Here is a 17,500-nt window from a genome sequence, read left to right as displayed (position 1 = left end):
CACTGCCATGGGAGAGTCTACCATATGGGGTTTCAGTTCTTCATGGTTGGATTCTATACAAGGAATGCTCTCTGCACATTTCTTACAAAATTCCAAAGAAAGAATGGTAGGCAAAGGTCAAAGATGAAAAAGCAGAGAGAGAGAGAGAGAGAGAGAGAGAGAGAGAGAGAGAGAGAGAGCAAATTAACTGGAGCACACCTTTGATAAGGAAAAAAAAACTGCGGATGTAATGATGCTTCGGAAGATTATCTCTCTCTCTCTCTCTCTCTCTCTCTCTCTCTCTCTCTTTGTTTTCATATGATCATAGTCTGTTCCAAAAACAACGCACCAAAATTAAGTTTTACACACATAATCATTGCTTAAATCTTTCAGTTTTTAGTTCCTCTTCACCCTCCAAAATATTAAAATTAAAATGAAACATAATGCAGCATGAGCTTACTCATTTTCCCTTCACAATTTTTTAAAACACAATGAATACCTGAGAAGCGGCCGTCGCCAAACACAATTGCGCTTCTTACACGCAATCTGGAAGAGGAATTCTCCGCTTTTAATATAAAAATATTCCGTCAAAGTTTACATTTTTAAAAGGAGCGACATACGCAATAATGATTTCGCGCTTTCAAGCCTACGCATAAATACAAGATACGTGGAAAAATCAGAGGTCGCTGGGATTGGCTACCTGCAGGCCACGTAAGTAGCCCATGACTTATAGGTTTGATATTTAAGGAAACAAAAGGTTAATCTTCGATAGGCGATGATGGAATATAAAGGAAATCAAGGAATACAGAGGAGGGATTCCCAAACCTATCAGTCGAAGAATGTCACACAGTACAACGCACACGACTGTACAGCTCTGCGTGCGCGCACTTACACAGCTGCGTGCCAAGAGCAAGAAAGTGGAACACCCTAAGAAAGAAAGGATCAAAGGCGCCTCTTTGTTTCGTCGGGCAGCTGTGTGTGGAGACCGTGCAATCCTCGACCCCCAAACAAAGTCATGGCTGAGTAAGTTTCGAGGTGTTTGAGGCTGTCCAGTGGGTAGGAAAGGAGTGAGATGGAGGGGGGTTTGGGGCAGGGGTAGGGGTGTGTTGGTCCACTTACTCATTCATTCACCTGAATCAAAATCATTTACTTTCACTTGCTGTGTTGTTCCTCGTCTGGCTTGGTCTGTGTCTGAGGTACTGCGCTCGCTCTTTCATCATCACGTCTCAAGAAGTCTCAGCTGAGATTGACAGGTCAATCATTTACATCTCTTTCTCTTTCCCCAAGGTAATTCCCCATCCAAGGAGAGGTGGAAGCAATCTACAGGAACCTCTCTCTCTCTCTCTCTCTCTCTCTCTCTCTCTCTCTCTCTCTCTCTGAGTGAAAAACTAACTACTAAAATAGAACCAACAGATAATGACAGTATCAAATATAAACCGCATAAACAGAAACTACAAAATGTAAAACATGAATCAATAAAATCAACAGGCAACACAGAAGTTAATTACCGTCTCTGGAGACACATTTTATACCGAATGATCACAACTTCATATCAGAAAGCCCAGGAGATCTTCAATCAAAATGAGCCAACATTCACATTTATGGCAAACACTTGTGAAACTCATTGGGAGAGAAAAAGAGAGAGAACACAATGTCGCACTTATCAATGACGCTAAACTGCAGCACGAAAGAATCCCCTTCATTTTTTTCACACACAAATCAAAGCAACAAACGCGTCACGTTATAAAATTCGTTACGTTAAAACTGTTTCGAGGAAGATCTGCAAGTAACGCCACTATGATACAAATCGAATCTGCAACGAGGTCACGTTGGTCTTGGGGCGGAAGGAATGAAGTTACCCACAAGTCAAATCTAACTTACAGTGAGGAAATAGCACTTGGAAGCGGTGCACAGCACGCCATGAGGAAATTGCTATGGGTTAGTCGTCCGCGGAAATGTTGCCTTTTGACGAAGTACTTCGCGTTTTCTGACATTTCGCTCAACTACAGTTAATGTGTGCGTATATTTACTTGTTTCGTTGATTCGGATTTGTTCCATAATTTTATCTATTCGCTCTGTTTTTTTCTCTTTTTCAATATATGGGAATTCTTTTCAATGAGGCGTGTTTTTGGGCTTGGGCAAGAATTATACTAGCACATTATGGGTAAATTACCAGGAATCTCAATACTTCGATAGATTTTAAAATATGTAGATAAAAAATTCATAAGGAATTCATTCTACAATAGATCATGAGGCCCTTGTGTAAGGGATAGAATAAGAACACTGTCATCTAAACTCTTTACACACAGTAATGATAAAAAAGGTGTAAATTGAACCCTTAACTCCAGTATTACGGATATTGTTTATATTTCCTTTGTAATTTATTGCAAGACACCCAAACTAATTAAGAGTAAAAAATATCAATAATCTATAAATCTAATGTAATAGTAATATTACTAAATCCAACTTAAAATTGGAATAAACAAAAATAGTTGAATCTGTAGTCCAAATTTATAAAAAAAAAAAACCTGAAAAAATGAAAGAATTCCTCATTTGCTAAACGAGCATAAAACTAAAGGTTATTCCCGTTAAAAAATGCACGCGATTTCACACCAGACTACAACCTGACCTCGAAATATTTTCAAGGTCAACTTTCAAGCACCTCCATTCCAATCTTCCAGAACTGACTAGTATGGAAGACAGATTGGCGATCGTCACACTGCGCACGTTTCATATTGTTTACCTCTAAGTAGTTCATTTTTTGCTAGGTAGGAATTAGTGTCTGGGTAACTGGGTAACGTGTCACACCTAGAGACCTTTAAAGAATGATAAAGACAAGATATATATGAGAAAAAATAATACTGGCAGTAAAACCTGTACGCAATTACGTGTGGGATAAGTTCAGCATCCCACACCCGTGTCACTTTCTAGTCTAGGGCAACAGCAAACAGATAGCGCATTTCGCTAACATCGTGGTAGCAGACCAGCTCAAATTTTAATCCGTGACACAATATATATATATATATATATATATATATATATATATATATATATATATATATATATATATATATATATATATATATATATAATATATATATATATATAATTATACAGTATATATACACATAATGTGTGTGTGCGTGTAAGAATTACATTTAGCATGCACGTCATCACAATATACTCACCGGAATCAAGATAAAGTAAAACAAAAGACGGAATTTACTTAGCATACGCGATTCACAGCACTTTTATTCTTGCAGGAGGCTACAGACAACAGGGAACGAGGGAGGAGGTGGTAGGGATGAGAGAGAGAGAGAGAGAGAGAGAGAGAGAGAGAGAGAGAGAGAGAGAGAGAGAGAGAGAGAGAATCATTGGGGGTGTCATGTTTGTATGCAAAACGTTAAAAACATTATACGTCCTGTGTGTAGTTCACCTCTTTGTTAATATTTAAGAAGTTAAGAATACTAAAATAAACAACATATAAAAAACGCGTAATAATAAATTTCAACTTTTGTGTCAAGATGGAATTGAATTTTACGTAAATAATGGAATCAAGAGACAACCTAGATTTCGGGAGCATTTAAAAACTAATTTTCAAGAAAAACTGAATGTCAAGACATAATGATTACATAAAAGCACAATCATAATCGCAAAGGTCCTCTGTGAAATTCCGTCACGCATGTCTTTCCTGTACTTTGCCTTCCACAAACCTCCTACTATTCTGGTGCCCACAGAAGCTTAGTTGACACTATCACGTAATATTCTCCTACAGGTTGTGCAAAGGGCATTTCCTTCTCCCTTTCATCATTATCTCTTCTACATAAGTGGCTTTCGTAATTCCCTTGTGAAATCATTTCTAACTCCATCCTACCATTTGACCCCTTAATATCCCTCCGGAAGCTTCATTCTCAAAATCAACAAAAATCTTTTGGATATAGTTCCCTTGTCATGCCATGAGTCATGTCTTTATAGCAATACAAAATCGTACTATAATTATGTATAACCTTATTTTATTATGCAAATTTCATACTTTCGTGTGTAATTTCAATTTACATGATTTCCTAATCTTATTCAGCTTGCCTATAATTTGATTTGCCTTTTTTGTTCTCTCAATATATCCCAAGTCCATAGATATCACGATACCATACTATATATCACTGTTCCTAAATATCTGAGACTCGACCTTATTAATCCTTTCTCCATTACTCTTTGCCGCTTTGTCTTAGATTTATCCTGAATCCCATCTCTATAGATAGTTGACGTACAGTGTTGTAGTCATTACAGATATTTGGTGTATTCTAGTTAACGAGCTTTGTAAATCTGGAGGTGTTTTGCTGATTAAAACAGCATAATTTGCATATTTATAAAAGTGTAATTTGCATATTTCAAGTCTAGTAACTTTCTATTGTAACCCCACTATAAACCTTCTGTTCCATCTCCGTATACTGTTTTCATTATAAAACATATGCGATGAGTAAACAGTAAAGAAGTAAATAAGAGATTCCACATAGAAAAACAGTAAACTCTTTTATAAGCACATCCAGCCTTTGGTCTAACAATCAAATTATACCCCCTCATATCTCTTATTCACGACCCCACAAAAGTTTCGCCCAACGTCGTCTTTCTTCTTCTTCTTCTTCTTCTTCTTCTGGTGTTATTGACCACATCCCTACTTCTAACAAGTTTTTTTCTGTGTCCCTTTTCACCCCTGGATATTTAATAACTCTGTGGTCATAAAAATTAGGAATGTAAAATATTCTCATTTTGAAACATCATAACAGTTCTCAGACAAAACAGGAGGAATTTTAAGGCATTCTTGCTACCAAAAATTAAAAAAGAAAGAAAAACCCAACCTCTCCATAAAACTGGGGAAAAAATATAAAGATGACGAATATTTACGATAACTGCGCAATAATTAGAAGTATTCAAAAGCATATAAACTATGAACGTACTTTGTTAATCAATTCGCCTTAACTCGTGAATCAGGATGACCACGTGCCTAATAGATTGAGGGATTACCCGCAGCCTTTATTACAATGAAAGAAATATATATATGCGTAAGGCTACAGCCATGCCCTAATACCCAGAAAACACTGATTCATGTACCCAACCCATAAGATGAATCCACACACACCCATCCACACCCAGAGTTGTTTGGTGGCTGAGACCGAACAAAGTCAGTTTCACCCAGCTATTGAAAACGCAGAACTATGTTCTGTATATGAAGATGGAAACAGCTACAGAAAAAACATGGGAGGACCATCTTGCTCTTCAAGAAATCACAGGGGTTGTACTCTGAGAGCTTACTGCAGGTTCAGAGGGCAGCTTGCGCCAACGTTCCAAAAAACACCAACAGAGTAAAAATAATAATCTAAAAAACAAATAACTAAAACTAAACCAAATTCAGCCTATTAATTACAGAGACATTAGTTTCAACAGGCCAAGCCACCAGGCTATCCACTCCTGGAAAAGGGAGAGGGCTGTCTTGAATTCGGGGGAGTGCAGGGGAGAACGGCCTATGGATAGGAGGGGGAAGAAAGGGGGGAGGTACATGGCCCAAACACGGGGAACACGATGAAGTCATCCTCAGACTCACTCACCTCCGCGTCGGGAACCCCGACCCCAACCCCCGCACCCCCGCAAAACCCCTTGCGTCATACAACACCTCTTGCATACGGTACAGTACTTACGAGAAGACGCGTAGCTGTGTCGTCTCTTTTGGAAAAAAAAAAGCTGTTTCAGAGTTTTCGTCATCATTCCGAGTGGAAGAGTGGAAAGGACCTTTTTTCTTAGGCATTTATGGACGTGCATTGCGCGTAAAGCTTGGAGACAAATTCTCTCTCTCTCTCTCCTTCTCCATAGCCGCTAAGCTGTTTACGTAATTATTCAGAATGGAAGTGGTTTCGCTGCTACATAACCTGAACACTATTAGCCTCGAAGGCATACAGATTTTCTCACTTTAAGAGCAGGTAGAAGAGACATGATTTCACCTCTTATTCAGCAGGATTGTCGGTTTCAAAAATAAAATAAATAAAAAAACGGACTTTATAAGGGTACCAGTTCGAAGTATCTTATCAAAATACTTGATGATGATCATTTCTGCGGTTCCATCGCTCTCAACTTGGTTAAAATTTCATTTTCATTTCCCTCTGTTACTTAATTCGCATTTCGCCTTGTACCTGAAGAAACTTAATGCTATTATATATATATATATATAATTCTATCACAAGAATAACACCTTAATATAAAACGTCAAGAGAGTATATGGACAAGCGAAAACTGTAACAGCGAAGTGCAACATCTTTTGCTCTTGCACTTAGGCATTTTCAACCATCATCTGTTTGCTGGTAAATGCGAAAGAACTTGCACTCCGTCCTCTTAACTCCATCGTCGCCATATACTCGGATCATAAATACGTATATGTATATCACCTCTCAAATAAGCATATACAAAAGCATCTCAGTTTTAACGACTAACCGACCAACGGCAGTCAGAAGGTTAGCCAATCCCAATGCAAGTAATGGGCGTGTGCCCTTGGCAACTATATATTTGGTCTGTGGAAGCACGCATCGGTGTCCAGGCAAGCAATCCAGCCCACGTGCACCCAGTTAGCCCCGTAATTCATCATTTCTGGAATAAGAGGCCTTCAAGCAGCAAAGGGGAGGGAAGAGATAATGCAATGACTGATTTACATCGTACAGAAAGTGAATTAAATTAATAAGCGAGTCTGATACCCACCAATTATTCATATTTTTCAGGGAGAGTTGATGAATTATGAAAAAAATTCAAATAATAATATACATTCAAACTCTGATGATTAGGCTAATTGTGTGAAAACGTAAATTCCTGGTTACCATGCAGACGATCAGTAACAGCAATGAATCAAGAAACCAAACATAAATAAGTATATATCTAAAATAAGGAAAAGACAGCACAATTTCCTTGATTCCTTTTAGCCAGTTACATATATCTCAGCATAATTAATACAGAAAATATGAAACACACAGAACTCGAATTACAAGTTAATCAAAGTCAATAGAATGAACCAAAAAAGTTTATTCCTAACCATTTGCCTAGAATTTACCATCGACTTATTTCTTCGATGTCACACAGGCTCTCTCTTCTGTAAAATCTAATGACTTATTTGCTTTAGTCCACATGACTTGACGCACATTCAGAATAAATCAAGTAAATAACAAACTTATGGCCGGAGACAAACACCTGATCAACGACAGCGTTCGGAGATCGCCAATCTCCGCCAAGGCTAAGCAATTACTCCCCAAACAGCACTTTCTCCTAAAAGCTACATTCCTCCCTCTCTCGTCCCGAGACCAGCTCTGAAGTTTAAGGAGTTTTTGAAAAATTTCACACAAACGTATTGATTACTCCTGCTCATAAAGACTACCAAACAACAAACATACAAAAAGAAAAACCTTCGTTTTCGAGGATAAAATTTGGCAAAAAAAAAAAAAAAAAAAAAAAAAAAAAAGATTGAACACCACAAATTAAACAAGTCCATAATGAATAATGAAAAGCATTGTTATTCCTCCATCGACCCAACAGGAAGAATGTGCCAGCCCTATCAACTGGGGCTATCGATGAACGTCGTGGCCCTGAAGCAATAAGGCCGGAAATGGATAGCAATCATTAGGAATTTAAGCGTAGGTGCAGGCTGGCTATAACAACTACATCTCTAATCTCTTCTTACTCCGAGTATCTCTACCTAACTCAATAACGGTCAGCAGTGGCGCTCTGTCTCTGTTTCTTTGATGTATGCGTGTGTACGCTCGTAAATAAATTTGCATTTACACACACACACACACACACACACACACACACACATATATATATATATATATATATATATATATATATATATATATATATATATATATATATATATATATGTTACAGACTAAATACACACACAAAACAAAGCCACTACAACACCTTCTAAAAACATAACAAACATCTCACACGTCTCGAACGCTCGCCATACCCGCGCAATAACTTCTCGCTGCTGGGAAGAAAGGGCGTTGGGTCTGGTATGATACATGAAACATACGTAAGGGTCTAAGCGATGTCAGGCAGGGCAGCCGATCGAGACCACAGGTCTACCCCAAAGCCAAATCAAAAGTCCTTCAAAGAAGGCATCGTGCTTACCCCATACAAAAATGGGAATAAAAGCACGTTAAAAGAAAAAGAAAGAAAGATATATATATATACATATACACACACACATATACATATATACTGTATGTGTGTGTATATTATATATGTACATATGATGTATATGTATACAGACACATACCTACATGTATAACATTTGAACAAAAAGAATTCTGAATCAAATTTCAACTTTTATTAATATCATGCAATATTTAACTTGTGATGGATGTACGGACCCTTTTAGACGCGATTACAGATGTTACTTCTTCCCCTTATCCTACTTGAATGTGGAAGAGAGTTGGTGACTGACATACATGGTTGATACAAGCAAGGCACACCGAGTCTTCCAGATTAATATCTAGCATTCAGCGCTTCGACCAAGGACCATCTCTTGACACCTGTTTTTATTCGCCCCTCAACAACTCCAATGAAAAGGAGTGAATGGGCGCTTTTCCGTGTCAAGCACGCTCGCTCAAAAACTGTCGAGTCTGCGTGAATCACGGAGGACAAATAGTGTAATTCGCTGTCGAAAAGTCATAATACTCGTCATCATACGTGAAGGACTGGCTGACTCTCTCTCTCTCTCTCTCTCTCTCTCTCTCTGACACGTGCGGACAAAGGAACGGTAAAGCAGATTTTTTTTTTTAACTCCAGCATGCTTCTGTTGACCCAAACTATAATCATGCACTTGGCTGTTAGTCAAAGGTGGTGGTGGGTGCAACCGACGGTGAAGCAAGAAAGATAATGAGCAAGAAAGATAATGTAATAGTCATGAGGAACCTAACTTCACCAGAGCTGAAAAACATATGGGCCTCGATGAGGTAATCCTGTGCCTACTGACCTGAAACTCTCTCTCTCTCTCTCTCTCTCTCTATGAGTACTAATAGTAGCTATATTACTGCTATTTAACTGTTAATGCGTGCGTGTTTGTGCGTGAGCAACAGCCCTTCTTAGTAACAGCGAAGTCACGGTCTTTCTCCTTGTCTAACCTCTGAGAGAGGGGGAGAGAGAGACAATCATCATGATACGGTTGAAAAAAATCATATAAAAAACTGAGGTTTCAAGATCAGGTCCTCACAAGACAGTGAATACTGCCGGACGCGTTCAGGGCGAGTGCATACGGCAATGACACCTATACCAGACTTAACGAACGGAACCGCTGGGTAACCAATGACACCCAAAACACGCGTGATTCAACCTATAGTAAGCTTAATACTGTGATGATATACAACTAAAATTAAACACTCCTCAATTACAATAAAAACTCATCACTAAGATTTTATCAAAATTAGTTACGTATTATCCTAACGACCTTAAGCTTTCTCTCTATAAACGATACTACAGATTTAATCATGATAACTATCTTGATTTACATTATCATTACCACCTCATTTCACTGCTGTTGTTATCGTAAATACCTAAACGCAACCTCGATATTACTGTGAGAGAGAGAGAGAGAGAGAGAGAGAGAGAGAGAGAGAGAGAGAGAGAGAGAGAGAGAGAGAGAGAAGAGCTTCATCGTTTTTAACGTGGCTTACGTCACCTTCCGTCATTTCCCGAGGCCTCTTATTTCCTTTTTCCTAAGAATTCAAAGGAAACGTTTATCTTCAAGAGATTGTTTTATGGTCGTCGACGCAATCAAAGGTTGGGAGTGATATGAAGAAAAAGTCGGAAATAAGCAATGCCAAAAAACTGAGTGACGGAAAATTTTACACATTAAAAACTTGACGTAATACAACAATTACTTTAAATACACACACACACACACACACACACACACACACACACACACACACACATATATATATATATATATATATATATATATATATATATATATATATATATATATATATATATATATATATATATATATAATATTTCAGTGGTAAAGCGGTTGGTTCACATTAACAAGTTCACTGGTTAGTTTTCCGGTCTTGCAGTCACCGTCAACCCAGCCACATAATTAATGAGAATGAATAGAACACGTCTGGTTACGCGTGTGCAGCAAACAATACACACATTTACTCCCCACAACTGTAAAGAACACCAATGTCCATACCTATGAAACAACGAACAGGAAGCGTATCTGACAACAGACTCGAAACGAACCGCCCCATTGAGCGCCAGCCAAAACAAACAGAAACCCAGCATTCCAAGGACCAGCAAACAAAGGCCGATGTAAACAAAAGAGCACAAAACTGCAGGCGGATAAATAAAAGGGAACAGTTTTAATCTTTCTACACAAGTACGATATCATGTTCATTAACGAAATTTCAAATACTTGAAATAATTATAAATATACAGTAAATACATGGATACCAGAACTTCACCATGCAGAAGGTGGCTCCAAATTAAGAAAAAGACAACAGTCAGTATCATGTTCATACTTCAAGTACTGAAGCGTGGATATTATGTGTATGTACACCATAGTTTCCCCTTTTTCAGGAAGTGGAGTCTGAAGAGTAGAGCCTACTGCATCTCAGCACTGGCACTGACACTGGCACTCATTCATAGCTGACCGACAGATGGGTAGCAGACCAGGGAGCTAATGCGAAACCAGAGTTTATTTGTCCGTTCACAAATTTCTGTAAAACTGCTCTTCTTTCCCTTGCTGAAGAAACCTCACTATGAAAAATGGCAATAATAAACAATACTTACCGGCACGTTGTTGGCATCGGTGAACTGCAAGCCAAAATAGTCCTTCTCTATGATGTCCATAGAGTAGAACACCCTTTCGTACAGTTCGTGGCCCAGGGACTTTTTCTGTCAAGAGAAAAAAAGACGGAATTAGTATTACACACTGTGATGAAATGAAGGAAAAATATTAATCATGAAATAGAGCTGCTTTGAAGGAATTATTGCGCCTTGCTTTACAGGTTGAGAATGGGAAAATGTCTTTCTGCTTCTTTTAAATATTTAAATAACAATAATTATAATAATACCTGGTTTTAACAATATTAACACCAGATATTAACACCCCAAAAACTATTAAATTACCAACACTAATAACCCTCACCATAGAGCTACCTGAAACATACGAGTACGTTTATATACGCACAGTCAAGAGATCTTGATAACTTGACTATTTATGACGTGTCATGATTGTTATAATTATGTGATCCTCAAAGTTCTTTGAGAGAGAGAGAGAGAGAGAGAGAGAGAGAGAGAGAGAGAGAGAGAAAAGCTACATGAACCATACCTATCCAGAATATAAACTCCTTCCCCTGAGAATGTATTGGTGGGTCCTGGGTTAGGTGAACCGTAGGCCGCAGCTGTCCGGAAAAGAGCCGCCTCATTCACTGAACATACACATACAACATCTCATCACAGACCGCGGCGCCTGTACCATCGAACACGGAAAATGTAGTCCTACGTGGTCTGACAACCACAAAAGCAGTCCCGTTAATCCCATATTCCTAGACCATACGAATCACACGACAAAACAGATGGATTCTGTCAACCGAAATTAAGTCCGTTTATTCGGCATAACAATCCATAGGCCTATGGAAAATCCAGAGAGAGAGAGAGAGAGAGAGAGAGAGAGAGAGAGAGAGAGAGAGAGAGAGAGAGACTTCTATCACCATTCCTCGACACTGGTCTAGTCCTGAGCCGACAACAAAGACGAAGACAGACTACATGACCGATAGAGCCCAGGTAGCACAAGATAGCATAATAGCTATGGCAGTCCCGAGTCTATAGGCCTACTCTCCGTAATTTCTCTGGATTGTGCGTCTGCTTGTTGTCAAGGTGATCAGATGAAAGAAGGTTGGGGCCGTCTGTGTGTGTGTGTGTGTGTGTGTGTGTGGGGAATTTGAGGTAGCAAAAGATCATAACAATTACATAATTGGCCTTTTAACCAATAAGCTCAAATTTCATGCTTCTTTAGTTATGATGATGAATATCGGAATGAAAGAATTAACATAGGTTCATTTCTTTCATTGTTTTTAGACACTCTTCGTTTTATTTTTAAACACCAAAGATTCCTTTTACAAGCTTTGGACCGAAAAAAAGCCAGGGTGGGTCTTAACCATGAAGGAAGCGAAACTGTCCATCAAAGGAAGGACAATTTATGTTAGGAAAACTAAAAGCATGGAGAGAAATCCGAAGCTTATACCCACTAAATCCGCCAAGTTGCCTATGATCACCTGATACTAAATACCCGGGACAGTAAAATTATTCAGCTGGGAAACTTTCGTCAAAATACAGCAAAATCACGACTGAATTCTTTGTATAATATCAACAAATAAACAAATTCAAAGTGGGAAATCTTACAGGACAACCAGATTTTAGACACTTGATAAATAGGTCTTACTGAAATTTCGCTAAATAATAATGAACATTACCTACTACTACAGTAACATCGCACTACAATTATTTGCAGCCGTAACCTAGGTAGCAATATTAGTACTCCACGCTTGATACTTTCAAATATAGATTTACCACAGAATCTCGTCAATCAAGCGCACGCAAACTAACGCTTGTCAGGAGCAAGAGCAGCAGTTAATTGCGTTCAAGAACTTGAATTATTCCTTCGCTACTCATGTTTAAAACGTGCACCTGCTCCCTAAATCGTTTCAGCAAATGACATTGCTAAAGTACTCGCGTGGTGCAAGAGTAAAATCAAGCGCACACAAATCAGCTCCCAGAAATCCAAGGCAACACGTTCCAGAAAGCACTGGTATTACTTTGCGATCCAGCAGCCGCAGTTCCTTGTACCCTACTACAAGTTTTGTCAAACTTCTTGGGAGAACTTTCATAATCGGTAACATCATCAATAATAATAATAATAATAACAATAATAATAAAAATAATAATAATGGAGAAACAATTCCACAGTTATGTCTTTGTACATATATTTAAAGATAAATCAGAACAGAAAGCTTCCGGGAAAATGGGAATCGAACAGTTTCCCGGAAGCTTTATGTACGGATTTATCGATTCATCTTTAAATATATGTACATATACATAACTATGGATTTCGTTCTCCATTTTACGACTCATGCTACAATGAGTATTTTTTAAAATAATAATAATAATAATAATAATAATAATAATAATAATAATAATAACAACAACAACAACGTCAATTGTAGGTTATCAGCTGGATTCGTTCATCTTAAAAACCATTTTTTGGTATAGTGTTCTTTGGTATACTGCATTAACAAAAATATTAAAAATAAGGCAAAAGTTTAAATAAATATGTATATATACAGTATATATTATATATGTGTGAGTACATATATATTGTACATATACATATACAGCATTAGTCTAGATCAGAACGAGAACACGAAAAAGTTCCACCCCTTTAGACAATATAAAAACCAGATCTCAAAAGATCTGCTGCTTACCTGGTAAAGTGGAGCTTGTGCTACTGGTTAAACCGGTACCACGACCTATGCATGCATCTCTCTCTCTCTCTCTCTCTCTCTCTCTCTCTCTCTCTCTCTCTCTCTCTCTCTCTCTCTCACAAACATCATGTAACAATGGCCTCCCCTCACAAAATCCACGACACTTAATGAGAACCAGGCATAGACAAGTAGCTTGCTACCCTTAGATAAGGGTCGTAAAAAAAGAGTGGGATTTAATTCAATTTATATAAATTTTCATCTGAAGTTTCACGAGTTTCACCCAAAATAATAATAATAATAATAATAATAATAATAATAATAATAATAATAATAATAATAATAAAAAGATATAACTGATTTGTTTATCAGAATCAAAGTCCACCCCACCTTTTTTAATGTTCAATGGATCAGAGTGTGTGTGTGTGTCTGTGAGAGAGAGAGAGAGAGAGAGAGAGAGAGAGAGAGAGAGAGAGAGAGAGAGTACCACCCGACTGAAAAGCCCCTACTTGGGCATCTGGACAATCTCAGCGCCACAAGTTGGAAGGAAAAATGACATCACCTTCCTCGTTCCCTTAACAGCTTCAACATAACACTCATTTCAAATCCTTTCCATCTCAATGATGATGAGGTTATGAACAGATATTGAATTTTAATAGATTATCGTACACAGTTTTCATCAATGCCCACTTATTCTTGTGAGAACGTAATCAGAACGTTGAAATTTATTTATGATTTCTTGTATAACCAAAAACAAATTATCTAAAGGGCCTTATAACCACTGGATATTGAGGCTACTCGGCGCTCAAATTCTGTTGAATAAACGTTAAGCACAAACACACCTACACATACATATATACACACACATATATATAATATATATACTGTATATATTACATATATATATATATATATATATATATATATATATATATATATATATATATATATATATATATATAGTGTACGTGTGTGTATGTCTATGAGTGTGGTTGTAACGCAACATGAAGTCAATATAGTACAATACAAGTTTTGCCAGGTTCAGTAAAAAAAAAAAAAAAAAAAGAAAACTATACAGCAGCCAAACTCTCAACAAAAACTAAATTACAATACTGACGCGAACAGAGTAAAAATAAAAAAATAAAAACTCCGCCAATCAAATTATTACTTTGATCAGGTAATAATCAAACTAGGTCGATTTCCGGCAAAACGTTCTTGACCCACAGGAAGTCGGTACGAATCGAACGTATACTGTATACAACGCAAAATGGCCAGTTCTCTCTCTCTCTCTCTCTCTCTCTCTCTCTCTCTCTCTCTCTCTCTCTCTCTCTCTCGTAACTAACATAACTTCCTCTATAATCACCCAAAATATGTATACAATGGTATAAAATAAATCAAAATGGTTATTAATTTTCTGAGCAATCTTCCGCAACGTACAAAACCATAAGTGTAGTGAAAAAAGATAGAGTGGAGCCAGACAATTAAGAAAAATAAGGAAGAAAATGACAAATACACATACAAACAACACACAAATAAATAAATATCAGTTAAAGTGCCATAAAAATGCTTCCCATTCAGTAAACACCTAGTACAACATTTGCCCCTTATTTTAGCTAAAAAAAAATAGCAGTGGGGCACTAATAATTTTGGCCATGTCAGCACTCATTGTAGTAGCAGTAGCAGTAACTAGAGAAAGTAACTGTAGTCATATTGACAGTAGCAACAGTCATAAATCTCCTAGTAACGGGAACCAGGGCAGATCTCTCGTCAATTACAGTCAAAGTCAGTTATTAATCATACGGTGCTTCGGTCTCATTGACATTGGAAATCCATCTGCTCACGATCCTTATTCCTTGCAGTACAGTACTTTCTCTCGTCAGAACATTTCACAGAGAGAGAGAGAGAGAGAGAGAGAGAGAGAGAGAGAGAGAGAGAGAGAGAGAGAGAGAGAATTAAATACTAAATAAGCAACCTTTACTCTTGTTGCATAACCAAAGTAATGAGTTTACAAAATCTCTGTGCATTTTCGGCAAATTTTCAAACCTTTTCCCTAACTGACACCACCTAGTCGTTCCGGCGCTAAAATCATTAAATGTGTTTCCTATGAAACCCGACTGAATGACATTGTTTATTAAAGAAGTATATTAAGACTTAAAGACCCAAAATATATCACTCACACAACTTATAAAAACAAGTTTTGTTTAAATCCCTCAATATCGTCACCCGCTAAATATTAAAGTATCTAAAAATAATTACCTCCGAAGGACAACATAATAATTAATCGCTGCAGTTATTACCATGACGTACAAAGCTCATGAATATTACAACTGCTTCCAAATGACTAAAAGCCACAAGCATCATAATCTTCCTACTTAGTCAAGTGAAAGGAGACCTTGGGTCACAGTCATTCACAATTTCCTGTTTCCAAGATGGACAAGCAATATCTCGCCAAGCGATTTCACTTGTTCTCCGGGAAACGCGTAAGGTACGCATGGTTAAACCAGTCCCGCAACGAGGTTATGATTACTGTACAAAAAAATCTATTTTTCCCACACATATTAAACATACTTATATATATATATATATATATATATATATATATATATATATATATATATATATATATATATATATATATATATATGATTGGAAGGAAGGGCGGCATCACAGAATCCTTAAGAGCAAAACGATAGTGGGATCGGGTTCCTACATAGGTATCGATCCTTAAATGGACGGATAACCACTCAGCCTATCCACATACGGCATCTCTCTCTCTCTCTCTCTCTCTCTCTCTCTCTCTCTCTCTCTCTCTCTCTCTCTTAAGCCTACTTAGATGAATCTCCATGCGGCACAGACTTCATCTTTTATTCAAAAAATCTGTGGAATTCCTTTAGCCCTAAAACTTGCCGAAGCCCTGACATATTAGGCGGTCCTTCTTTGCTCAGTTCCCTCTATTCCTTTTTAATCATTTCCACACCAAGGCTCGGGAGTCTTGAAATATTTACTTACGTGTCTCTACCACATCTCATGAAAACGACAGGAAATATTTAGGAAATACATATGACTGGGAAAACCATGGCAGGGTTCTTTCTAGACAGAGGGTATACCCAAAGTCTAAAGAGACGTTCTAGTATTTAGATCTTGGGTAACCAGCGTTACTGGCAACATTCCGCTAACCATTCAGTGCCTCGGCGTAAGACAACAACATTAACATAATGTCTGGCTACTGAAAAAAAATACAAATGCGTAAATTTATAAATACATGGTTGAACAAACATCAATGAACACAAAAACCAAATGTAGGGAGGTCTTTGTAAGTCAGTGAGAGTAATAGGATACATGCACGGCTTATTTAAATGAGAGAGAGAGAGAGAGAGAGAGAGAGAGAGAGAGAGAGAGAGAGAGAGAGAGTATGGATACAAGGGGAAATTAAGTGCAAAAAGTGAAGAGGACATATTTGCTATCATGACGAGCCGTCAAGGCCTTGCCTTCACGCAAGATTATAAATTAATTTACAAAGTTTACGAAACTGGTAACTTGGCAGGTCCCAGTACTTGAATGAGGAAAGAACACAAGAGAGGAAGACAACGGAAGCAAGGACAGCATACTAAAGTCTTGTAATAAGGCAATTTAGAATATTCAGGTAGTGAAGAAAATTAAAAACTACAGACCTGACATGATCGGAGCAACAGGACATGCAATTTTCGACCACACAGGCCCTTCATAACAATACACGGTTGACACAAATGTAAACCACTTTCCAAAAGGGGCCATGATGTCGCACTTACAGACTGCTTAACGAAAACAAGACACTGTGCTGGCATAAGGCCAGCTCATTCAGGAGACTACATAGACACCACAACAATGACGTCACACGCAACCGTGAATAAATCATGCAGCTGCAACAAACACTGCTGGTACAAGCATAGCTGATGCATTTGCAGTGTATGGAACATCTTCGGCTTGACACTAATGTAAATACCTAAGCAAAACACAGC

The 17,500-nt window shown here is 37.7% G+C and overlaps 1 protein-coding gene across 10 annotated transcripts in view; it reads right to left on the bottom strand.

Moving 5' to 3' along the window:
- Positions 1 to 17,500, bottom strand: part of yrt (erythrocyte membrane protein band 4.1-like yurt) — a 198,175-nt gene that overhangs the window by 87,623 nt on the left and 93,052 nt on the right. For all 10 annotated transcript variants that reach the window (XM_067106926.1, XM_067106928.1, XM_067106924.1 and 7 more), the window contains exon 2: positions 10,813 to 10,917. In XM_067106926.1, the coding sequence (XP_066963027.1) occupies positions 10,813 to 10,917 (105 nt within the window). The remainder of the gene's footprint in view (positions 1 to 10,812; positions 10,918 to 17,500) is intronic.

This window comes from Macrobrachium rosenbergii, chromosome 7, assembly GCF_040412425.1.
Source record: "Macrobrachium rosenbergii isolate ZJJX-2024 chromosome 7, ASM4041242v1, whole genome shotgun sequence".
Classification (NCBI taxonomy): domain Eukaryota; kingdom Metazoa; phylum Arthropoda; class Malacostraca; order Decapoda; family Palaemonidae; genus Macrobrachium; species Macrobrachium rosenbergii.
Note: the sequence above shows the minus strand (reverse complement) of the source record. Positions and strands in the feature narration are given on the sequence as shown.